Raw genomic sequence first — 26,555 nt, forward strand, 5'->3', positions numbered from 1 at the left:
GTTTGGGAGTAACATCCCTTGTAACAGTTGTTGTCAACCAAGATGGCGTTAGATTAAACAGCTGATTTCATCCAGAGTCTTGTTATTATTCGTTCATAATAATCAACATGGTGGCAGCGGTAACAAGAACTATAATTAGGTTTATATCAGTGATATAAATCTAGTTAAATTAAGTAAAAAAAAATAGATCTAAAGTGTAGATTAGTAGATTCCAGAGTCTCAGTCTAGAGTTGAGTCTTGAGAGGCTCGGGGCAGTCGGGGTTATTGAACTTATTGAGTTACGCCGAGTCGCCCGAGTTACGGTATTCTTGATCTAGTTAAGTCTAGTCTAGATAGTAGATATACTATAGTCTAGTAAAGTTTTCATTGAAGATGGCAGAATGTCAACTTAAACCACCTACAGAGTTAAATGTGATTGAAGGTAAAATGTCTGAAAATTTTCGTCAATGAGACTCAATGGAGAAGACAAGTGGAACTGTTTCTGTTAGCAATAGGAGCTGAAGAAAAACCTAAAATCAGATAAAAAGCAATAATACTACATTGTGCAGAGATAAATAAGGAAACTGTTGTGAAGATAGATAAGATAGAACAAAAGAAAACTGACAACAGAAACAACCTAATAGATTGCTGGTTTTGTGGAGGCAGACATGCAGTGAACAGAACATCATGTCCTGCTTGGGGCAAAATTTGCAATAAATGCAAAGGTAAAAATCATTTTGCAGTTAAGTGTAAAACTGATAATAAAATACATATGCATGGATGAATTTGACCAAGAGGAACACTTAAACTCAATAAATGTGTTGAACATCAATAGGGACAGAATGACAGCACTATTCATGATAAATGGTCAACAAATAAGATTTCAACTGGACACAGGAGCTGATGTTAACATTATATGTAAGAAATATGTAAAAAAAGACACAAATTAAGAAGACTGTTCAAACATTAACAATGTGGAATAATTCCAAATTAAAAACAGAGGGCACTGCTAACTTAATAATAACAAATCCTAAAAACAAAAAGAACTATTTGGTAACATTCACAGTTGTAGAGAACCATTATCAATGTTTATTAGGCCCTAAAACATGCCAAAGTTTAAGTCTGATCACATTAAATGAAGATAGACTCATATCACAAGTAAACACAATGGATTGTGATCTAGGAGATTTAGGTGAAACATCATTAGCAGTCAATGGGAACATAGCTCCAGTGGTATCACCTGGTCGTAATATACCATTTGCATTTCAAAAGAAAGTGGAAGCAGAAATAGAGACATTAGTAAAAAGGAAAATATTAATTCCTGTAAATGAACCAACAGATTGGGTCAGCCAGATGGCTGTTGTTCAAAAGCCAAATGAGAATTTAAGGATCTGCATTGACCCAAGACATCTAAACACTTCTTTAAAAAGAGAACATTTTAAATTACCAACTTTGGAAGCTGTAATGCCACAGTTCCTAAATGTAAAAATATTTTCTAAATTAGAGGTAAAGGAGGCTTACTGGCATGTATGTCTAGATGAAAAGTCTAGTCTCCTAACAACAATGATCACACCATATGGGCGCTACAGATGGTCAAGACTTCCTTTTGGACTAAGTGTAAGTGGAGAAATATTCCAGAAGAAGTTAACAGTAGCATTGTTAGGATTAGAAGGATGCATTAATGTGGCTGATGATATCGTGATTGTGGGATGTGGTCAGTCCAAAGAAGAAGCAGAATAAGATCACTCTGACAAACTGAAGAGATTAAGAGAGAGATGCAAAAAGAAATGCACTAAATTAAATGAAACAAAAACAGTAGAGAAACAAGACACTGCATTAGTGCGCAAGGCATAAAGCCTGACATAAAGAAGATCAAAGCTATTCTGGAAATGAAACCAGAAAATAGCCAAGAAGCAAGATGAAGTTTTTAACATATGCCAGACCCAAGTTGTGGACATACCGGATCCGTTATCAGAAAGAATAAAACAAGAAACAGACTTAGATGACACATTAAGTAAATTATCAAAGCAAATCATGAATGGATGGCCTCAAAGAAAACAAGATTTACACAACACGATAAAACCATATTTTGATTTTGCTGATACTTTGGGACTTAGTAATGGAGTAATCTTGAAAGGAGAAAGTGTAGTCATACCTTTCAGTATGCGTCAAGAAATGAAGAAAAACCTGCACACAGACCTTATCGCATATGATGGAACGATGAGGAGGGCCCGACAGACGATGTTCTGGCCTGGCATGGCTTATGAAATAAAACAGATGGCAGAGACATGCACTGCTTGTCAAGAAAGGAAACCTATGAACCAGAGAGAAACACTTATACAACATGATGAAGGAAATGTGCCATGGGAAAAAGTTGGATGGAAGTGGATGGAAGACAGTATCTAATTACTGTTGATTATTACTCTAATTTTATTGAGTATGATTATCTGTCAACAACAACATCACAAGATGTGATTAGAAAATTGTGAGGACAATTTGCTCGTTTTGGTGTTCAGAAAAATGTTAGTAACAGATGGCGGTTCGCAGTTTACTTCAAATGAGTTTTTGAGATTCACAAAGCGATGGAACATCACTCACATCAGATCAGATCCTGGCTATCCGAGAACTAATGGGAAGGCTGAAGCTGCTGTAAAGATAATGAATAACTTAATACTAAAAACTAAATGTAATGGTGATGATCCATATGAAGCTTTACTGGAACTCAGAAACACACCTCGGCAATGTACTGGATTTAGCCCAGCTGAAATGTGCCTCAAAAGAAGTCCTCAAACATTGATTCCCAGCACTTCAAAGTGTTTAAGTTAACATGTTGTAGCTGAGAAGAAAGAGAATTACAAACGACAAGTAAAAAGACAATATGATAAGCAAGCTCGGGATCTACCAAAACTCCATCTAGGGCAAACTATTTATTACCAAAACCCAGGTCAAACAGCATGGTATCCTGGAGTAATCACAGAATAACTATCTCCAAGATCTTATAAGATCAAGGGAGAAAATGGAGGATTCTACATACGCAACAGATTTCATATTAGGCCAAGGAAAACTATTTTGAAAGACACTGATGTATATGATGGGAATGTCTTAGATGATGATGATAATGAAAGGCCAGATTTTTCTGATGACTGTTCTCAACATGCAGCACAGTCTGGAGTAGTTTCTCATGTACCAGACAATAATTGTGATAGAAATAAGCCAGCAAGAATTAGCACTCGATAAACAAATAGACCTGTGTGGCATAGGGATTATGATATGTAGTACTAAGAATTTTTATGATAATATTAATATGCATCTTGAAATATTTATTCTATATGTGTCACACTCTCAATTGAAATTTATTTTTATTTTTAGTTGTTATAATATTTATAAAATAAGGTGAGTTATTAATGTTTGTTATTTTAATTGCAAATATTTTTTATATGTGTTTTGTTAGCTATAGAAAGGGATGGATGTGTGTTTTATATAGGTTGCACCATTCAGTGTTTGGGAGTAACATCTCTTGTTTTATGCAGCAGTAGCAAGGAATTTTTTTTAAATTAATGCACTAAAAAGTAGAGATTGTGTTTTGGAAACTTACACCCGATTGTATTAGATCTAGATTTACTCGTCTATAGTCAGAGTATGGTAACTAGTGTAAACTTACAGACAAGATGGCGGATCAGCTACTACTGTTATAATAATTATAAATTTATAATGTTGTAATGTAGACTCCCGATCTAGATTTTCTCTACTAGACTAGAAATTACAATGACTAGTCTAGATTCTAATTCAAAATTAGATTCTTAGTGTTTCTACATAATATACATTCTAGCTAGATCTATTTTTAGATCTAGAATCATCAGGACCTAGAAGTTACTATTATAGCAAAATATACTGAACTGAGTACTCAGTACTATACTAGTGTCAGTGTCAGTTTGAACTTTGAGTGTCAGTACCGACTGTCTACTAAATAGATATACATCTAGATGATCTACTACTACTTTAGTGTCTTTTTAGTAGGTCTACTTAAATAGGTACTCACTTGGCAGGGGTGGACTGGCCATACAGTATATGGGCATTCTTCAGGCAAATGCCTGATAGGCCGGTACCCAATTCGGCTGGTAGGGTCAACGAAAGGGCCGTGGGCCATATGAATGTCAGAAAATTGTTGTAAGAATTTATTCTCTTTAAAAGCAACACTTTGAGCATAGTAATTTAAAAAAAAAACAAGAAACATAAGGCTTTTATTTGTATAGAGATCAACGTTAGTGGGGAATATTTTTGGATGAATCTATAAAGGGACCAACAACAATATTCCAAATCCTAAAGATGACAAGTCCAGTCATATAAGAATTTTTATTGGTTTGGTGGAGTTGTCACATGATCTCAAATTGGTCCCGCTACAAAGTCCTTCATAAATCACAATTAATATGTTGAAGTGTAGCAATGCCTTGATTGGAATCAAAATACAAAATAATCAAAAATGAATTAGCAGAAAATTAGTAAGATAAAAAGCAGCTAGTGCTGGAATCCTGTGCAAAAAAATGTAGTAAAATTATTAATGTTTTTTCACAAGCACTAGACATTCGCCTACCTTATGCTGACACTAATACCAAGACAACAAAGATATTGACATAAGTCAAATACCTTCAAACAAGTTAACTTAATGTTCTTTTGTGTGTGTATTCATCTCTAAGATGCAGACAGTTAAACTAGGTTGCAAGTTATTAAGAAAGCAGTCAGTATATGACCTTGTGAGTAAAGTTTCCCTTTCAGAGCTTGCATTCTACAGAGCTATTGTATGTTTCTTTGGCCAACGGTTAACATGTGGCCAGCACAACACCCAAAGTCAGGTACCCATTAGAGTTGGTTGGACTCAGTGGCACCCTAAATTTCCTGAAATTAAAAAAATTCCTGTCTTTATCAAGATTCGAACACAAAACCCTAGGTTTGTATGCCAAGCGCTTAACAGCGAGGCCACCGAACCCTCATGATCTTATAAGATTGGCAGTCAAATAATGGAGGATGAAGAGTTGTATTCATAAATTGTCCATTTTCCTTAAGCTCAAAATTGGAACCAGGGATATCTTCCCATGTGGAGTATCAACAGAGAATGCCGACCACGTCCTCCAAAACTGCTCTCTTTACCAAGAGGCCCATATAAGACATTGGCCCCAAATCACCCCAATAGAAAGAAAACTATATGGAGAGCTCCCTGATTTGGAAACCACTGCGCAGTTCATCTCATGTATTGGTATAGTCATATGAACACTCCAACATAACAATGAGAACGATGAAGAAGAAGAAGTCCATTTTTCTGAGGAAATGTCGAGGAGTGAAACTGAATCATAAACAATATGTTCATTGATGGAGGGTCTTTATGAACATGTATTTGTTAATGTACATGTTAGCAAGAATTTGTTCACATTAAGAGATTCCCCATTCCATGTGTAATACTTTATTTATTTAGTGGTGGCACTTGCTGAATAGTTTTAAAATCATCTAGCAAATCTTCTTATCTTATATAATACAGACGTTACTTCAAAAAAGGAGATGATTACGTCCTACGCATCATGCATTCAGTCATGCATATTAACCAATGACTTAAATTCTGCCAAGTCACTGGTTTTTCTGGATAGCTCAGGCAACCCATTCCATGCTCTAATAGCACTAGAAAAGGAGTATTTGTACAAATTTGTCCTAGCATATGGGATGAATGTGCCTTTATCTTTGTGTCTTTCTGAGTATTTTATTAAATTTTGTTTTTGTATTTGAAGATTATGGTTTAGTGTTTTATGTATAATTGCTACTTTACTTTTGCGTCTTCTGTCCTGAAGGCTTTCTAAATTTAGTGATTTAACTAAAGGTGTTACTCTAGTCAAATGTGAATATTCGTTTGTTATGAATCTCACTGCTCTAATTTGTATCTGTTCCAGTTTCTTAATGTTTTCTTGAGTTGAGGGGTCCCAAACAGAGGATGCATATTTTATTATTGGCCTAACCAAGGTTAAATAACATATTCATATAGCTAACTACTTTTGATACATTATTAAACTTTACACAATGCTTCTGAGTAAAAAAGGAGCATTTGTACAAATTTATCTAAGCATATGTGCCTTTTTCTTTGTCTCTTTCAGAGTATTTTATTAGGTTTTGTTTTTGTATTTGAAGATTATGGTTTAGTGTTTTTATATATGTAATTACTACTTAACTATTGCGTCTTCTATCCTGAAAGGTTTCTAGATTTATTGATTTTACTAAAGGTTTACTCTAATCAAATGTGAGTATTTGCACAATTTTTTGTCTGTTTTTAAAAACAAAACAAAGTCTATTAAAACTATTTTGTAATCTTAGAAAATTTAGAAACCATTTTAAGTTTACTTTATTAATGTGTCATCACTTGTAAGTATTTTTTACAAAGCATATATCAACTTACTCAATCAGTCTTGTAAAAACTTAGCACAATTATCCATTGACATAAAGAAGACTGAAGACAGGAAACAATTAATAAAAAAAAATTAGACAATTAATAACTGGTAATTAATTATTTTGTTTAATGGCTGCAAGGGAAACTAATACTTCAGTATTCACAGATATGGCTAAGTTGGGTTTAGTCCCCTTAAATAATTGTTAATTCTATTTCTCCCACATGCACATATTGAATAAGGAAAATAACTTGTACATTATTGATATATATATCTTTAAGGACAGAGTTCTTTCCCACTAGATAAGCTTTGTTTGTTTTTTTAAAGGATCTATATATAATTCTCTTCTTCCCTCAACAGTTTAAACGAGTAGTAAGGAGTAAAGGAAAGATCACTCTGCGGATAGTCCAAGAGGGGAGGGGAGAACAGGTAGTTACAAAATATCAGGGCAGGACCGTTGCAATATCACTCTTTTTTTTATTTATTTTTACCTCACGTTCTGTAGTAACTATCGAAGCGACAGAGCACGCTAAAGAGTTTTGGTACCTGACATTAGGTGCAGTAAAGTAAAGGCGGTTGGTCATTGTGCTGGTCACAACATCCTTGTTAACCATAGGCCACAGAAATAGATGACGTTTACATCATTAGCCCTATAGATCTTAAAGTCTGAAAGGGGACCTTTTATTTATTTTTTTTACACCATTGTGGTTTACAAAACTTTTGTCTTCTTTCATTTAGGAAAGGTACTCTTCTCTTGAATAATGCTGTTGCCTTTACCTGTACTGCTCTACAAGGCTGCAGCAAAGTCTCCAAGTCTTTTGAGGTGTTGATTGCTGGACATGTTGTGGCTGGCATTTGTTGTGGTGAGAACTACATTGAACTCTTTGTTTCTGGTGATATTGTTGATACTTGTTTCTGTTTGTGTAACATTGTTAGAATGTGTTCATGGCAATGATGAAGTGAGTAGCTGTAATAGTGATAATCATCTTATATTATCCATGAGGAAATTGGTCTTACAAATTGTGCATAAATAAAAATACATTAAAGCACATTAGTAACAGAGTTGAAAAGGATTATAAAAATAAAATCTAAATCTACTTACAAAATGTTATTATTATGAGGAAACAGTTAAAAAGGCTTTTTATTTTTTTAAGTGATACTAAAAAAAAGGAATAGTAAGAAATATTTGTTGTACATGTTTCAGATGGTTCTTCAGAGTTGAAGATAATTTACTTCCTAGTCCAAACTTCCTCCAGAACGACGGGGGTTGGTAGCGGGTAGGGTATGACAACCAAACGACAGTCTAGCGCGCGTCCTGTTAACCATGCAGCCATGCCCTTTAAATTAATTAGTTCTTTAAATTAATATCCTTTTTTTTAAATTTTGTACAAAGTAAGGCTTGCAAATAAAAAAAAGACATAAGATAGTTTTGTTCTTGTTTGTTTACTAAAAGTGTTAAGTTTTATCAATTTCCATCTGTCCTATGTCTATGCTATTTAAAAAACATCTTTTATACTTACACTGTGTATAAGTAGCAGTCAGCAGAATCTATTCTGTACACTTAGTAAAAGCAATTAATCCCATATCCTGTGGTTTATATATATACACGGTAGGCATTGTCTTTATTTCCAAACATTATGGTTCAGGAATATATGTTAAATGTAAAACTCAATTAGCATGTGTTTTCCAAAATGATGCTGAACGTGCTTGAGGACTGGGAAGCTTTCCATGAAATCTGAATGAACTCAATTCAAGAATTCAATTTAGGGGTGCTATCATGGCGGTCTATTTGTCCCTAATTGATGCAAGTGTCAGAGTCTAAAAATGTTTACTTATTGTTACCTTTTGTAAAAAAAATGCTTAAAAATATAAAATTTTATAACTATAGTTTGTATTTTGCTCCTATGAAAGGTTTAATTTCTGCTGTTGCACCATTGTATCTTGCAGAAATAGCACCAATTTGTGGGACGCAACCAGTTGTCAATCACATTTGGAGTTCTCATCTGGGGAATTCTGGGAATGAAACTTGTACTGGGCATTTAAACCCTTTGGCCAATACTAGTTGGTAAGTTTTGCTGTTATGGAATAAACTTTAATAATTGCCCTGAATACAATTAACTGCAACTTTGTTTTGTATAAACTGAATAGGGGTAAGATTTTTATTCCTATTTGTAGCTTCTGAAGAAAAGTTTACTGTGAAAGCCAAGCTGTGCACTAAATGTTAAAAGTAAGGGAGAGTATACATCACACCACAATGTTTATTGTTCCTGATTTAGTGCAAGGTCGATATTGGGATCAATTTATATTTTATACTGGATAGAACTATGGTGCACAAAACATATTGAGCATTAAATACTGAGCATTAAATATTGCAGCCTTTGTGATTTGCTATTAATTTGTATCTGTATTTGTGCTTGGGGTTTGTAAAGGCACCAAACTTATGTGTATCACTTGTCTAGCAAGTTTTTTTGCATGACTGACTTGATTGTGTGGGCCATTCAATGCCAAGCGTTTTTCTTCTGTTGCCAGTTTCTTGTTTAGAGGGCTGTGATGTCATTACATTGATGACCTGTTTAATACCTCTCTGTTGTATTTTAAGCCGAATAGACCAGTGGACCCATAACAGTAAGACAAATGAGATTTTATTATTTTATTTAACCACAATCTTGGTATCAATTCAACATTTTGTAATGTAATCTGATCCCAGGTATACTAGGCCATTTAATAACTGACCTTATGTACTGAAAGTTACTCACCTAAAAAATATTTAAATTAGTTCATAGCCAGTTGCCAGCTTGGCTGGTAACTTTTCAAATTCATTTTCTCAAAGCTCATTTCACTATCCTATCAAGGCATCACTGGTTTAGTTGTATGAACTATATATTTTTGGTCCTTTTAAGAAATAAGAGAAAAAAAATCGAATTCATAATCTTTAATACTGTAGTATGAAACCAAGTTTAAAAACAAAAAAAAAAGATATTAAAAAGAACTTGTGAACTAACAGTTCTGTTGTAACTATATCTTATACCATTCAAACAAAATATACTCAACATGTTGTTTTACATATTCCTTAGCAAATAAAAATTTCAATACATTTTCATATTTTCAATACATTTTCATTGACATGCGCATTAATACTAGGGCAACAATTGTTTAAAATTTACATAGTTTATGTACATATATTTTTAACCTCCATTACAGCTAGTCCAACTATTCCTGCAATATACAGTCTTGTAACCTTGACCTTTTGCCCAGAGTCTCCAAAATATCTGCTGGTGAATAAAAGAGATGATGATGGTGCTGATGCAGGTGAGGTTTTTACAATTTTACTTTGTCATTGAGTTGATTATGGACATATTGTTTTTTCTATCAACTTTTTTGTTCTAGTGATCTAGTAGTGCTCAGGTATTTTTTTATCAAGTTGGGGTTTGATGCACATTTCTGAGCACTTGCAACCTGTAAATCATGATCAATTCTGTTGTCTTATCCTTTGTTTACGCAGCTCTGATTTGGTTAAGAAAAACAAGTGATGTGTCTGAAGAGATGAAGGCCATGAAGAAAGAACGACAGGACCTCAGGAACTCACCAAAGGTAATTTTTTTATATTGCATTAACTCTTGTACAATGCCTAAGTGTCAGTTTAATAATTACTACTATTTAAGGTGTGAAAGTAGTGTTTGCACTGTGCTTTAATTTGTTCACCCACTTGCAAGACAGCAACTTAAATGAAGCAATGCTACGAGTTGTTAAGCAACTTACAGCTACTAATGTTATTAATAAAACTAAAGCCTTTATCCAACAATGCTATGAACAACTAATTAGTGCAGCCATACTGTATCATAAATGATCTCCATTACAGGTCACTAAGGTCACAAGTGTACCCACACTTGTATGTCTGTCGGCAATACATCAAGTGCACAAAGGCCAGCAACTCCTTGTGTATCTCATATTAAAACTTATTTTGTTTATCTTTCAACATTTACATCATCTGCCCTATGCATCGCAAGCTCTGAAATGGGTACTTTACTCTTTAAATTTTTTAGGGTTTACTTTAGTTGACAAAACTACCCAGAGATATCAAATTGAAATATATTAATTCGTTTAATCAATTGAACATGAAACATAAGGCATCAGTAAAAACACGCCACTCTCCACAGTTTCTTGCTAGTTTTTTAATGGCTTCCCAGCTCTGTCTGTCCTCTCAGCTTCATTTAGTATACTGCATTGCCACATTCTTTTTGGTCTTCCTCTACATCTTGTGCCTTGGGAGTTCCACTCTAAGGCCTGTGTAGCACTGTTGTTGGTATCTTTTCTAAGGCTGTGACCAGTCCATCTCCATTGTTTCTCTAAAACCTGCACCCCTTATTTTTCTGTCCACCCATCTCTTGCAATGTGGTGTTTTTTATTTGTTCATACCAGTGTTCAAGTGTTGGGACATGGGTAGAAATTAAAGATTTAATAAACGAGAAATGGACAAGCTCTCATCTGAATCACAAGAAAGATGATGCCTATTACAAGCTATCCCAACAAGATCAACGTCAAATCTTTTGGCTCAGGACCAGACACAACAGAATGAGACAACATATGTACCTTAAGCTTAAAATTGAAACCAGCGAAATCTGCCCATATAAAGTGTCACCAGAGTGCTGACCATGTCCTTCAAAACCTTTCTCTTTACCAACTGGCCCATATAAGACATTGGCCCCAAATCACCCCAATAGAAAGAAAACTATATGGAGAGCTCCCTGATTTGGAAAACACTGCGCAGTTCATCTCATGTATTGGTATAGTCATATGAACACTCCAACATAACAATGAGAACAATGAAGAAGAAGAAGTCCATTTATCTGAGGAAATGTCGAGGAGTGAAACTGAATCATAAACAATATGTTCATTGATGGAGGGTCTTTATGAACATGTATTTGTTAATGTACATGTTAGCAAGAATTTGTTCACATTAAGAGATTCCCCATTCCATGTGTAATACTTTATTTATTTAGTAGTGGCTTTTGCTGAATAGTTTTAAAATCATCTAGCAAATCTTCTTATCTTATATAATACAGACGTTACTTCAAAAAAGGAGATGATTACGTCCTACGCATCATGCATTCAGTCATGCATATTAACCCATGGAGAGCTCCCTGATTTGGAAAACACTGCGCAGTTCATATCATATATTGGTCTTGTCATCTGAACACTCCAACATAACAATGAGAATGAGGAAGAAGAAGAAAGATTTTTTTTAAAGCATTGTACGTAGATATTAAAAAGAAACACTATTATAGACATTTAATCATGGAATGGATTCACTCTCTACTTGAAGTCTTTCTTAAGTTTTCACTTAGAAAATAAAAAAAAAACAATAAATCTACTTATAACTTTTTTTTCATCTTAGTTTAGTGTGCTTGATTTGATGAGGACCAGTGATTTGCGATGGCCACTAATTATATGCATAGTACTACAAATGTCTACACAGTTTTCTGGCATCATTGCTATGAGTTTAATATAGTTATAGTCAATACAGTCGATAACCTATTTATTTAGAATTGATACTGATACATTGCTATGATAGCTTTGCTTTTTTTAATAAACCTAGATGGGACTTGGGTTGCTGGTTTGAATTCATGTCCTTGATCATTTGTTTTTATGTGATGCAATGAGAGATTTCAGTTCAAGATGTTCTCTCACAGGTAAAATACCTAGATATACCTAGATGGTATTAAATAGTAGGTTTCCATTTGAAGATATTGAGTTGTAATCCTTTTGGGTTTTGGTTGATTTTTCATTCGAGATTCAATTTGAGCAGACATGTGTTCCTGAAGTGCTTAGCAGTAAAACTTTAGAAAAATATCCCTCCATATAAAATATTTACTATTCGGATCAGCAATCCCACCGATAAACACTTTTCCCATTACAGATATTATAAACTAATTTAAAAAAATGCACCCAAATATTGAAATATTTTTTTTTAAATACTTCTTTGTTCTTATAAATTAAGCTACATCACTGTAGGGCCAGTTTTTATCCAAACCAGAAGTCCACAGGCTAAGGTTTAGAATTGAGAGTGAAACACATCACTATTTTGGTTAAAAAGAAAAGACTTTTTTTAAAAAGTTCAGCCTGTAAATGACGAAACAAATAACTCTATACTATTCAACTTCAGGTGGTCTACTATTCTACAAGTATTTTTATCTCAGCTGGTCTGAGCAAGGAGACTTCTCAGTATGCTAGGGTAGCCACAGGTGTTGTAAAAGTCATGATGACCTTCATATCTGCCCTGATCATGGACCGGGCAGGCAGAAGAAGTCTGCACATGATTGGCCTCGTGGGCATGTGTATCTCCTCAGTAGTACTAGTTGTTTGCCTTTCACTACAGGTATGTATAGATTACTTACTTAGAACCTCCCACATCATTCGGTGCATTGGGCAGCAAGCTGTTTCCATAAAAAGCAATCTTTATGTATAGATGGCGTTCCTTTTTTTTTTAACTAATTTTTGTTTATAAAAAACTACTGGGCTACTATTCCTTCAGCTATCCCTTAGTCTGTTGGACAGTTGGGTCACCACACAAAATCTGTCAACCATCTTTCTCCATTCCTCTCTGTCTCTTTCAATGTCCATTCTTTTATGTTGTCTTCCCATCGTTTTCTCTGTCTGCCTCTTCTTCTTTTTCCTGGTACTGTTCCCTGAAGGAAGGTTTTTGCAAGTCCTAAAGACCTTGTAATATGGCCATAGAGTTTTAGTTTGCTACTATTACAATTTCTTAAAATCCTTTAAACTTTAGCTGATAATTTTTTTTTTATTTTTTTTTTCAGAAAACATTGCCCTGGCTGTCATACATAAGCATTGTGGCTGTCATCATCTACACCTGTCTCTTTGCTACTGGACCAGGTGGGTTTAGTTTGAAGGCAATTAATTCAAAGCAATTAATTCAAAGCAATGAATTCAAAGCAGTTCATACAAAAAGATTTCAATGTCTACCTGATCATGGGGTATGCATGTCCTCTCCATGGTCCCAAGTTTGAACCCTGGACCTCTGCATACCTGCTGTCTATTGGGAGATTTGGGCTAGGAGCTAATAATCTTCATTTCTGAATGCATCTTATTTACGAATATACAAAATTGTTTGTCATACGATGCCATTCTAGCTGGTTCAAGTTGTGATGGAGTTTTTTTTATTTTTAGCTGAGCCTTTCATCTCCAGGGGTTTCTTACCTTGGACTGTCTTGCAATTACTTTTGGTGTCTTCTTCATGACCCTAATTATTGACTGATTCATTTTTAAGTAGATAATTTATAATGAAATACATATGCTTATAAAAAACTTAAATGAATGCATTAAGAAAAAAACATGCAATTCAGTATCACACCCACGTTTGTTCATTATCTTATATATTGTTTCTCAAACTGACTAATTTTTCATTGATTCATGATTAGTTAGGTGCAATAAATAATTATTTAAAGTTTCAACTTGATCTGAGAGTGGGTGTGTGAGAAGAAATGTGTAAAATTATCTAAGGGGACCAAACTCTACATATTCATTCATATCTGTGAATACTGAGAGATTACTTTCCCTTGTTTATATTGAAAAGATAATTACCATTAATTAATTAACTAATTGGTTACATTTTTTTCATTGATTCATGTCTTTTTCTATGCCAATAAATAATTGTGCAGTTTCAACTTGATTCGAGAAAGGGTGTGGGAGAAATAACCTGTACAAACATTTTACTAGACAGACAGTGAGTTGAGATAAGCTTTTTAAAAAGCTAACTTTGTATAGTTTTATTTGCCATAGCTGAGCATCTCTAATAGATGACTGGTGTCTCCTTAATAAGGTCCTTAATGTCTTTGAACTTATAAGAAAGACCCATGTGGAAATGAGTCTAGAAACCTCAGCTTAGGCTTCTAAATCTCTTATGATTTATGATTGATGTTTCAGGACCAATACTTTGGTTCATGGTGACTGAGATGTTTGCGCAGGGTCAGAGGTCAGCCGCTGTCAGTGTTTTTGTGGTGATCAACTGGCTGTGCAACTTTGCTGTTGGCTTAGTGTTTCCTATTTTACAGGTAAGTACATTTTAAGGGGATCTAAGTAAACAATTAAAGTACCCTTTTCAGGCTTTGGGATGTATAGGACAAATGATGTCATCTGTTTCTATGGTTGACAGGGTGTCTTGTGGCCAGCACAATGACCATTTACTTTCCCTAACTAATGTTATTAGAATTGGGTGGACTCAAGGGCATCCTTAAGATCCAAAATAAAAAATCCCAGTCTACACTAAGTTTTGTAAGCCAAGCGCTTTAACACTCAGATCTATATCTACTTAATCTACTCCTTCATGCTGTGCTGCTTTTTTTGCTAAATGTTCTCTGATTACATAATGACATGCTGTAAAAATAAATTGTCTGTTATATAAAGACAATTGCAGTTTAGTCATTGAAGTAAAGCATTACTTTTTTCTCTATTGTAATCTAATTACTCAGTTAATAGAACTAACTAATCCTTTTTTTTTTTTTTTTCCAACATTCTTCACCTTCACCTTTAGAAAAACAGCATAATCTATTCTGCATACATCCCAGATATTGACAACTATGATTTGACTACATGTATTACATTAACCATCATCAAAGTGTCCATTATTTGTATGTAGACAAAGTGATTTAAATTATTTCAAAATTATATCATTTTATACTATATTAATTACTAAGTGATATAACTTTAAGATAAAATAGGCTCTACTAATGTAGATAAAATTTTAATAGGTTATTAATTTTAAAATATTCAATTATTGTAAAACATTTTCAATGCTTGACTATTATTGTCTTCTTGTTTGGATGTAATTATTATAATATTTATCTAGTGGGTAGCTAGGGTGGGGGCAGGGGGGTCCAAATTTGAAAATCCCCTCAGACTCCTACTTGAGGGGTCGTCCAAATGAGTGTCAGAAATTTTTTGTGCATTAAATATTAAGCCAATGACATTTTATCTTGCTATTCATGTTGTTATGTAAATTATTGACCATCTTGCATGTATTCCACACATTAGACTTATCTATTTATTAAGTACATTATCTCAAATCATGATGTCAAATGTCAACACAAAGGACCCCCTTAAAAGGCCAAGCCCCCAGGACCCCTAAATCCTTTGCTATGCTACTGTATTTATCAGAGATGATTTTTCATGATTAAAAATTGAATTATTACTAAAATACTTTGTTTTCCTTACAGAAGTCACTAGAAACATATTTCCTTTCTGCCTTTCTCCATCATGCTGTTGTTGTTCTTCATTTTCACCTATATGTTTGTCCCAAAGGCAAAAGTATTTCTGAAATTACCCAGCTGTTTAAATCTCCCACTATGGATAGATCAGAATCCAGAAATTCTTACAAAAGCTCAAAGAACAGATACAGCACCCAAGTCTTGATAATTGATCCACCTCTCTCAGAAAAAGGGACAGAATATTATATCGAGTCCAGCTACTTATAGAATTTAGGTGGCTGAACAATTTTAGCTGCTGTTTTATTTTTTTGAAATGTTAGTCTTTTGATTTAGTTTCATGTTGTTGGATAAATTTGTTATTTATAACATTTTATTATAATATATACAGGGCTTTCATTATTATATCAATGCAAATACAATAAATCAGTTTTAAAAAATATATTCATCATTTTAAATGACAACTTTTATTATATTGTTCTAAATATATATGATTATGTATCAACATACCTCAATGGAATTGTGATAACACATTTAAAGGAGGCCAGAGACTTTCTTCCAATAAAGTGATTTAAAACTATGTACCCCATCAGTATTTTATATCATATTTATAAAACTAATTAAAGAAGCTTTATTCTGGCTGACAATGTCTGTGCTGGATGTGGCAAAATATGTAATTTGCAGCTGGGGCTAGGTAGCCATGGGAAATACTGCTTTCATTAAATCTTTAGACTTGAAGACAAGCCTTATTATTATTAATCTGGTCAGTGATTTCAGTGCAATATGAACACTAATGTTTTGTGTAATTATTTTTCAATAAGATTGTTTTCTATTAAAAATATTTTTATTATAAGTTTCAACTTTTATTAGCATTGATTACTTGAATGAGATTGTGAGATTCTGTTTTCAGTTATTTAATATTGATATTTTTTATGTCAATGTTTTGTTTTGGATGTTCCTTTGTAATTGAAGATTATTATATCTTAGCCCAAACTTCCTGCAGGACAGGGTTTGAGCCCAGGAAATTTAAGCTGACAGTCCAGAGCGTATACCACATCACCAGTCAATCCAAAGGCCCAATATTGGTCCTGTTTGAGCATCTTAAATATATACTGATGACTTGAAAACAAAGTAGAACTATTTAGTTTTTAGGAAAAATAAAATAATCAAAAGTTTTTCCAGTAAGTAAAGTACCCTTTCATACCTTGGGGCAGATGATGTTAATGCCATCTGTTTCTGTGGCTTGCAGTTAATGAGGTTGTCATGTGACAAGCACAACGACCAACCACCTTTACTTTTCCTCGACTACAGTCAGGCACCCATTAGAGTTGGCAGACTCGGGTGCCCTATGTATCCCTTAAATAAAAAAATCCCATTCCAGATTTGAACCTGGGATCTCTCGGTTCTGCAGCCAAGCTGGGACCCAATAGTTCTGCAGCCAAGTGCTTTACCACTCAGCCACTGCGTCTTCTAAAAGGTTTCCAATCTTACATTAAGCTGCGTAAAACTAATTGTTCCTGAGCCAATCAGACCATTGAAAAATTTTTTTTAGTAGATTTCAACAAACAGTTGACCAGAAATTAAACACTAAATTATGTAGCCACTTCTCCTTCATGGTCAAAGACTAGCACAATCTCATTTCCCATGAACTTGAAGATGCCTTTTTTTTTGTTTACTTTTAAATTGCTTTTGTGTAGTGCAACTGTCATGCTTGTTGTATGCTCAGGGCACTAAGGCCCAATCTCTTTTGGACCAGTGGGGGGAAGTGAAGATTGGGTGAAGGTTTCCATACTGTCATTAGGCACTCGGCTAACACAACATAGCTTGAGTAGGATTTGAACCTGAGCCCCCTTGATAGGTGGCCAACTGGTTTATTCCTCTCAGCCACATATACCATTAATAGATAAAATTTATTAAATTATACCATTAATAGATAAAATTTATAAAATTATACCATTAATAGATAAAATTTATAAAATTATACCATTAATAGATAAAATTATTCGGTCACCACCATCATCACCGCTTGGCTGTTTACCAAAGTTAAGGGATTGTTAAGAGTTTGATTAATTAAATCTATAATTCATTTGATGTCCACCAGTTATTTGTTTTATGAGAAGGTAATGATTTCCCTTTGTTTATAAGCTTTCTACGCAGCATGTAGTTATTCCTTGAGAATTAGAACTGCAAAACTGCCTGGGTGTATGCTATGTGGTACTGACTGTCACCACCTGTTGCTGTGCCTTAAGAATTTGGCCTCTCTGGTCACAAAAGAAGTTGTAAGTGGGAAAGGTCATCTCTTTTGTTGATATGACCTTAGAAAACTTATTACGACATAAACACAGTCGTGTGTGTTGACAGTGAGAACAGGTTAGCTATGCAGTGTGAAGGATGCAGGATAAGTGGCTTTGTTGTTAGCGGTCTTAGGTAGGGGAGACAACTTTAAGGAATACCAGATTGAAAAGACGTGTTATTGTAGGGAGTTAGTTGGAGTTAAATGTCCTGAGGATATGGGGTTGGCAAAACACTAGGAATGAAGCCAAACATCCTCGGAATGTAGGGTTGGAAAGACACCGTGAATGGCGCCAAATGTCTTGAGGATGTAGGGTTGGAAAAATGTCTCACCAGCAGACTTGTACAGTTAGACTTCAATTTGTTTCTTCACTATCTCTTGCGTTCTCTAACGGTAACATTGATGTTGACATAGTCTAGTGTAAATCGTCATCTTTCTGTTGGTGTTGTTCCAGGAATGTTCCAGGAATGCAGTCTCAATTGCTCAGGTTTCCAAAAATGTCTTCCCACATAAAGAAAATCAAATCGTGGGGTTACAATTCTGGAGTTTTTGGGGGACAAACTGTTGACAATGCTTTGCAATCTGATCCAATATGGGGGGGGGGGGGTAACAATTCTGAGTGTTTGGAAATAAACTTTTGACAATTACTCTACAATGAGTTGTAGTGTTTTTCTCACACTCAGTGTGCACCACATAAACCCAGGAGTGACTCAAGGGTGACATGTGACATAAAGTTGTGTCAGATGTTAAGAAAACAAAAAAAAAAGTCTCTATTCACAGTCTCATATGCCCCCATAGTTCACGTCCCTTGTCAGAAGTTTGTCCATTGTTTTGTCACAAGTATAAAAACCTGAAGACGTCCCCACAGAATCATTGTCAGGACTGATATTAGACATCAACTCCATACGAAACAAACGTTTTGAAAACACCTTTGTGAAGAAATGAATGTTTGACATCAACTCCATAGGAGATAGAACTCGTCTCGTATGTACAATATATATATATAATGTATTGTCTACTCATACTATTAATTTATGTAATTTGCCTAGTGGATATGTTCAGTAATATTAAAGAAAGAAATCATAAAAAAAATTAACAATTACAAATTTAATTTTCTTCCTAGAGTGCACGTTCACATTGTTATTAGCGGCCCCCAATGGGAAATAGCCACTATTTGTTTTGTGTGGTCTGTCTGTCCATCCGCCGTCCCTTTTAGAGCTCAGAAACTAGAAGAGAAAATACAATCAGACATCACGATATTTTAGATCATTGACTAATGGGGACGAAGTCTGTATGATACGTTTGTTAATAACATAGAGATATGCGTAGGATGATTAATCATCCAACGTAACTATGAACACTTGTTCATCATTAATGGAAGACAGTTAATTGATTTCTTGTTTATTCATACAATTAATTCATGTAATTCAACTAGTGAATGTTTATAGTAATATTAAAAAAAATAAAATACATAAATATTAAACAATAACCATCTTAATTTCGTTCTTAGAATGCACTTTCGCGTTGTTTAAACGTTAACCATTATTATTATTATTATTATTATTATGTTAGAAATGAACGAGTAGTCATTCTCTGGCGCTTCCAGGGTCGAGTTTCGCTAAAGAGAAACAAAATTCATCGTAGTCCCTTTAACAGTTTCCACTGAGGAATTTTCTGGTGATGTGGCAGGTCTGCAGCAGTACCGCCCTCTGACAGGCAACGAAGATGTTCCTAGGAATGTTAAGGGCCTTGAAGGTGTCTGTGAGGTCAGTTGTTATTATCCCCTCGGTTGATATAACAATGGGGTATATTGTTATTTTGGACAATTTCCATAGACGCTTAATCTCCAAGCCTAGGTTCCCATATTTTCTTTGTTTTTCTATCTCAGTTTTTCTTAAATTATGAGACAGTGGTACGGCGATATCGATAATGGTAGCGTTTTTTTCTTTTTTATCGATGAACAGCAGATCCGGGCGATTGAAATCTACCGTTTTGTCGGTCAGAATAGGCCTATCCCAGTACAGCAGATGTTCAGCAGACTCGAGAACCTCTTGCGGAGAGTATTTATAATAAGGGGGAGTGTCCTTATCGATCAGTTTGTACGTCAAAGCCAGGTGTTGGTGTATTAACTTTGCAACTTGGTTATGGCGACCTAGGTAGGCTGATTCTGATAGGGCTGGACATCCTGCCATAATGTGTTCAATCGACTCGCCCACATTTCCACATTTTCGGCATTTGTCGACAACATTGAGTTTCAGGATATGCTTCTCGTAATTTTTTGTCCTGATTACTCTGTCATGTATTGCTGTAACAAAGCCTTCTGTTTCAGGGTAGAGATGACCTGCTTTGAGCCATGTTAAGGAAGCAGCCTTGTCGATGTTGTCCCCATGTAATGAAGCCGGAAATTTTCCGTGGAGTGTTTTTTCTTCCCATTGGCGAATCTCATGCCCTACGTCGTCCAAACCGATATTGACATCAGCATTGTGTAGGTTCAGAGGGGTTGCATCGGAGTCGTATTTCCGTAGGAAGGAAACTAATTTGTTGCTGGAGGCGAGCAGTTTTGATCGTATTTTTAAAACTTGCATCTTACACAATTTGAAGATGTTCTGCAATCCACGACCCCCATCCTTCCTGGGCAGGTATAACTTTATGGTGGAGGACTTGGGGTGTAGGCATCGAAACTTGGTTAGTAATTTTCTAGTGAGTCTGTCAATGTCATGTAGGTCGGTGTCAGTCCATTTGATCACACCGAACGTGTAAAGGAGCACAGGGACGGCCCAGCTGTTAATTGCAGTGATGAGATTACTGCCAGACAGTTTGGTGTTGAGGATTTTATTAACTCTTTGCCTATATTTGCCAAGAAAGTCCTCTTTTAATTTCTTATGGTTTATCTTGGCATTCTGGTTTATTCCAAGATATTTATAAAGAGAGGCAGAGTTCAATTCCTCGGTGCCTTCAAATGCAATGTTGGTGTTCGTTGCTTTGCCCTTTTTAATGCTTATGATGCCACACTTATCCAGACCAAAAGACATACAGATATCGTCACTAAAGCATTTTACCGTTTTGATTAAGGTGTGTAATTTTTGCTCGGTTTCTGCATATAGCTTTAGATCATCCATGTATAATAAGTGGGACACACATTTTGTACATTTAGTGTCAACCCTAAAACCGTTTGTAGAGTCTTGGAGTAATGTAGATAGAGGATTAATCGCTAGGCAGAACCAGAGTGGAGATAGTGAGTCACCCTGGTATATACCTCTTCTTATGTGCACAGAACCTAGTTTATCACGATTTAGGTGCAGGTTTATCTTCCAATTATTCATACAGACTTTTAATAGTTGTTTTATTCTTGGGCTGATTCTATGGATGTCCAGGGTTTTTAATAGCCAATCATGCGGAACTGAATCGAAAGCTTTTTTTGTAGTCGATGTAACACATGTGTAAATTTCTCTTTCTTCTATTAGCTTGATGCAATATAATACTATCTATAGTTAGCTGTACTTTACAGCCCATCGACTCTTCAATGCAACCTTGTTGTTCATCTGCTAGTAGCTTATGGGCAGAACAAAATTTATACATTTTACTTTTTAAAAGTGAAGTTAATAGTTTATACACCACTGACAGACAAGTGATAGGGCGATAGTTTGATGGTTGGTTCGGATCCCCTTTTTTGGGGAGGAGAGATGTTCTCCCTTCAGTGAGTTCTAACAGCATTGAAGACGGTTCTGATATTAGCTCGTTAAAACTTGATGTTAGTGGTGCATGTACGGCTGTAAGTTTTTTCAGCCAAAAGTTGTGTATATTGTCCGGTCCAGGAGCAGTCCAGTTGTGGGTTTTTGAAATAGCTGCGGAGACTTCCTCAGCTGTGAAATCCTCATCAGGCATTTCTGGTATTAGGTTGTTTTTAGTTTGGATTTCCTCAATCCAGTCAGCCTGCACATTGTAATGTAGCGGGTCGGACCAAAGCGCCGCCCAGTAGTCGGTAAAGGAGCCGTGTTTAGTGCTATCAAAGGTTTGAATTTTGTCAGCACCATTATCAGCTAGTTTACGGAAGAACTGTTTTCTCGTGTGCTGAAATAAAGCGTTATGCTCCTTTTTTTTGGTGGTTTCGTTGTAGCGCTTTAACCTAGCTCCCTTTAGTTTAGCTTTCTGTCTCAGAGTATCTTTCCAACATAAGAGTCGTGCGTGGCTATCACAGTCCGTCAATTTGATTCCAGTTGTTTTTAGTATTGTCTTTATTTTGTTAAGTATTTTCGCGGAATGTTATTATTATTATTATTATTATGTAAGTGAATTAAATGTCAATATCTGGCAATGCCAGGGTTGGGCCTTGTTAAAGGGAAATTGAAACTCATTGGAGTCCCCTTAACAGTGTGATCCACTAAGAAATTTTCTGTTGATGTGGCAAGTCTGCAGCAGTACGTGACTGTACTTGACGGAAAATAAGGATCCTCCTAGGAATGCTTAGGGCTCATTTGAAATTACTTTGAATATTTAAAAGAAAAGTGCGGGAGGGTTCTGTGTTATGCGTAATGTATTGATACTTGTTGGATAATTAATCACCCAAAGTAAGGTTGGCAGATCCTGTGTGGTGTCCCAGCGGTCCAGCATACCAAAGGATAGGTGAAAGTAAATGTGAAGTTAGATGTGAGCCTGGCCTAACTGATGTCTTATAATGAATACCTAATTGAGCTAATTGTTTTGTAAAGGCTTAATCTCTTATTCAAATCCTCAAGAAAAAAACATTTCCGTAAAGAAAAAAAACTAGTAAAGTGCGTATGCTAAAAATATAGTATAGCATTGCGACCCTTCTAAAGAGCCTCAAGTGTTGTTACTATTAATAGTGAATAGTTTTAAAAGTGGTGTATTATTATGAAAAAAAACTGCTTGCATACGTGATTTAAAAATTTAGATTTTTCGCTTTCAGAAAAGAAAACAGTAGCCGTTGCATCAGAACTTTGAATGGTTTAATATATTATGGTGTCAGATTTTCACGATCTTTTCTAGTTTACGAGATCTAAACGAGACGGACAGACATTTCACACAAAGCTAATAGCGTCTTTTCCCCTTTCGGGTCCTCTAAAAATCAGTCACTAAATCAGTCACCGCCCTGGCTACGCCCATGGCTCCAAACGTATGTAAGAAAGTATTCAATTTAAACTAATTAAGGTTGCGAATATAGGCCTACTGTAGATTCTTTTGGTACACACTTCCAATAACCTCTTAGCCTATCATATACTGTAGATTCTTTTGGTACACACTTCCAATAACCTCTTAGCCTATCTTATACTGTAGATTCTTTTGGTACACACTTCCAATAACCTCTTAGCCTATCATATACTGTAGATTCTTTTAGTACACACTTCCAATAACCTCTTAGCCTATCATATACTGTAGATTCTTTTGGTACCACTTCCAATAACCTCTTAGCCTATCATATACTGTAGATTCTTTTGGTACACACTTCCAATAACCTCTTAGCCTATCTGCACGTAGAAACAGAAACTGGACACAAATCTACGTTTGCAGTGTTGTCAGTTCTCATACTGTATATACTAAATTACTATGAGGGCAGGTATTGAAAGATGTTCGGTACGGCATATGGCACGCTAATTGTGGGCCGGATCGTATAGTAATGCCAGGGCCGATTTGGACACCCAGTTCACCCCTGACACACAGAAATGAGGTGACATATATAGAGATACAATGAGATGTAATCTTAATTGTATTTCATATCAAAAGGAGTCAACTAATTGTCAGTATTTTCGTTGAATTACAAAGTTTATTACTTAAAGTTTAATTACAACAATACTTGTGGTACAATTTAAAAAACAAAGAAAAAGAAATATGCCGAAATAAAGAATTCAGCAACTAAGTCACGTGATTGTATAATACGAAACTAAAAAAAGAATATAAAATACAATAACAATCATTTACGACTTTATGTTCAAAGAATAAAGTACAAAAGTCTATGTGGGAGAAATTACGATGCGTAAGTAAAAAACAAAATAAAATGGAGGTCTCAGAGAGAGAGAGAGAGAGAGAGAGAGAGAGAGCGAAGGAAATATAGCGGGCCGTGGATTGTCATTATAACAGATACACTAATTCACGGGCTAAAAAGTAAGTTAAGGTGATCGTTGAAATATATCCTGTTAATTAAAATAAAACAGAATTTAAAAAAAGGGCATGTTTCGGCCATAATCAACAAGGGGGGGGGGTCATATGTAGAAGGGACATTACTGAGACTCAGTAATACGAAAAATGCAATCTAATTGTTAGTTCTCCTTACTCCGATTTTAAATGTAAAATAAATTGTGTAATTAATGAAGTGATCTTTCTACAATTTTACTGAAATGTGTTGGCACACAGCTCATGTACGACATTTCAGCTTGTTTGGAGAATAAAGCAAAAAGATGTCCAAATACATCATTCCTAACTTGCATTTTGGACTATTTTTTTTATTACGAAGGAAGTGTGAGTTGATAAAATATAAGAAATTGGGGGAACATGTGTCTGTACTAAAAGTGTAGTCACCAGTTGCGTGTGTATGTGCGTATGTGTGTATTCATCGGGTGTAGATGTAACAATTAAAGTCATGAATTCTACAGAACTATTTGTTACTATTTCTTTGGTCTTGTTCATGTACAAACAGTTCTGAGACATTAACTAATATATATAAAATATATAACTCGATTTGTACATGGACACTGATGAAGTTAATACATTTGTAACTACATGGACAATGATATAGATATGTAAATCATTGCATTAAGTTATACCACATATAAATAATTAAATAAATTACAGAAGTAACAAACTAAAAACAATGTAAAATCATTATTTCGATAGCATTTTAGCGTATTAAAAGATTTCTTCTGTTTTTATTTTATAAATGTCCATCGACATAGGTACATAATGCTTTCAATATATGGTCATTTTATGGGACACCTTGCTTACATGAGCCTGCACATTTGAGAGTGGACCGTTGTTCTAGGCATGACGGCTGATGGAGGCCTAGTCGACGACTTTGTCTTGAGCTGAGCAATAAGTTGTTTGTTGTTAGTAGACACGTCAGTGGCTGATGGCGGGCGTGAGTAGCTGGGACCATTGTCAGAGTTGATTTTATCCCACGATCTAAGTGAAAAATAAAACAAATCATTGTTTGTTTGTTTTTAAATAATTTAGATCTAGTAATTGGATTGATAAATGTATCTAATTGCATCAATAATGGAGGCTACGAAACTTTGTTAATCTTAATGAATGAAATTTACCTTGAAAATCTTTTCTCAAAAATACTCTGGTCACCAACTTTTCTGGAGGGGAGTACGCTCAAAACAGAGGTGGGGTTGTCTCGTTCTGGATCAATGATGGTATAGGAGAGTACAGTTCCGTCAGAACATCCCACCAGCAGCGTCCTGTCATCAGCACAGACGTGAAGGTGGCAGATGGGAGAGTGGACGTCACATTGACCCAAAGTGACCCCATCGTAGATGCGGGTCACGTATAGGTATGTCCCTAGAAATGTCACAATGACAGTGCTCCGTAACGCAAAAGCGCGAGGCGGGGAAGACGCAGGGGTTTGAACCTGGCAAATGAATTTCCCTGTAGGCGTATGAAAAATTTGGCCCTGTTCGTCAATGCATAGGGTGCAGTCAGTGTTGAAGATCAGTGGGTTGCTCCCGACTTGGAAGTTCGGTTTGGGGAATGGGATGCACAAAAGAGTCATTGTTCCCTTTGAGGCGTCAAGAAAAAAACAGCCAAAGGTGTGAGTTTCAGGCTCATAGAAGTCTTGTCTGCCTGATAAAGATTCTTTGTGACTCTTGCAAGAAAAAACCGCGGCCACTGTATTCCCGTGGCAAGGCTTGACGTCTAGAATGTCAAGAAGATGCTCTTCAAACTTCATGGCAGCGGCGTCCGTCACGGACATGTGCATATCATTGTCAATGTCAAAGGCGCATATGCAGGAAGTGGAAAAATTGCTATTAGCGTCTTTGTCGTCAAGGGACGAACTCACAACAAGGTATTTATCGTTCATGGTGATGAAAGGCTTTGACTTAATCACAGTTATCTGATGGGGATAGCCATGTTCGTAGAACTCACCACCGCTGAATGAAATAGCTGAAATGTGTTGAGGTGGTTTAAAAGAATCTATTTTGGGAGCTATCATGAAGATCTTTGGCTGTGCCTTGAAGCTCACGCAGTAGCCACTCACGTTTCCAATTTCTAATGCTACTTTTCGCTCTCGGATGTTCCACAGTTTAAACGCGGTGTTTTTCATACGTGGATGAGTGGACACTAGGACCCAGTCTCCATCTGGAGAGGCAGCAAAGTCTTGTATAGGCATATCGTGGGTCAGAAGATCAAGCAGACAGCCATTGCGCATGTCAATGACCCCAAGTTCATCGCTCTTCTCACACCGCACGAAAGCAATGTCAGTGTTGACTGTCACCTGGAACTCGCTGATAGCTTCAGTGAGTTTGTCTCTAGTGGTCACTTGGCGTAATGCTTCGCTGATATTCCACACCTGTATTGAAATGTAAAGCATCAGACATAAGGAGAGATTTATTAGTTAGACCATCAACAGATGTTTGAAATATTTGGTGTTATAATTTTACTTGAAAATATTTTCTCGATGATTTAAAT

General features: G+C 35.5%; 2 protein-coding genes across 7 annotated transcripts in view; one reads left to right on the top strand and one right to left on the bottom strand.

Annotated features, from left to right (window-relative positions):
• The first annotated feature begins 29 nt into the window (after window positions 1-29).
• Window positions 30-16,472, top strand: LOC106062583 (solute carrier family 2, facilitated glucose transporter member 1-like). Of its 2 annotated transcripts, XM_056029922.1 has the most exons (11): window positions 30-139; window positions 6,212-6,256; window positions 7,140-7,264; window positions 8,931-9,026; window positions 9,603-9,710; window positions 9,904-9,992; window positions 10,261-10,419; window positions 12,565-12,777; window positions 13,217-13,292; window positions 14,343-14,470; window positions 15,632-16,472. In XM_056029922.1, the coding sequence occupies exons 1-11, from the start codon at window positions 108-110 to the stop codon at window positions 15,887-15,889; spliced, it is 1,329 nt and encodes a 442-aa protein (XP_055885897.1). In that variant the 5' UTR covers window positions 30-107; the 3' UTR covers window positions 15,890-16,472. The 2 variants fall into 2 exon arrangements, with proteins under 2 accessions (XP_055885897.1, XP_055885896.1); XM_056029921.1 differs by lacking the exon at window positions 10,261-10,419 and having other exon boundaries at window positions 44-3,372.
• An 8,318-nt stretch (window positions 16,473-24,790) lies between these two features.
• Window positions 24,791-26,555, bottom strand: part of LOC106062601 (NACHT and WD repeat domain-containing protein 2-like) — a 42,146-nt gene continuing 40,381 nt past the window's right edge. For all 5 annotated transcript variants that reach the window (XM_013220903.2, XM_056029703.1, XM_056029704.1 and 2 more), the window contains 2 exons: window positions 25,184-26,436; window positions 24,791-25,046 (listed from right to left, as the gene is read on the bottom strand). In XM_013220903.2, coding sequence (XP_013076357.2) covers window positions 24,866-25,046; window positions 25,184-26,436 — 1,434 coding nt within the window. In that variant the 3' untranslated portion in view covers window positions 24,791-24,865. The remainder of the gene's footprint in view (window positions 25,047-25,183; window positions 26,437-26,555) is intronic.

Source organism: Biomphalaria glabrata, chromosome 5, assembly GCF_947242115.1.
Source record: "Biomphalaria glabrata chromosome 5, xgBioGlab47.1, whole genome shotgun sequence".
Classification (NCBI taxonomy): domain Eukaryota; kingdom Metazoa; phylum Mollusca; class Gastropoda; family Planorbidae; genus Biomphalaria; species Biomphalaria glabrata.

Bases quoted from the DNA above. Each gene is read 5' to 3' on its own strand.
- LOC106062583 (XM_056029921.1), top strand. From the start codon at position 3,161: ATGTACCAGACAATAATTGTGATAGAAATAAGCCAGCAAGAATTAGCA. The intron at 7,265-8,930 runs GTGAGAACTACA...TTCTGTTGCCAG, and splicing joins TGTGGCTGGCATTTGTTGTG to TTTCTTGTTTAGAGGGCTGT. The intron at 9,027-9,602 runs GTAAGACAAATG...CCTCCATTACAG, and splicing joins AGACCAGTGGACCCATAACA to CTAGTCCAACTATTCCTGCA.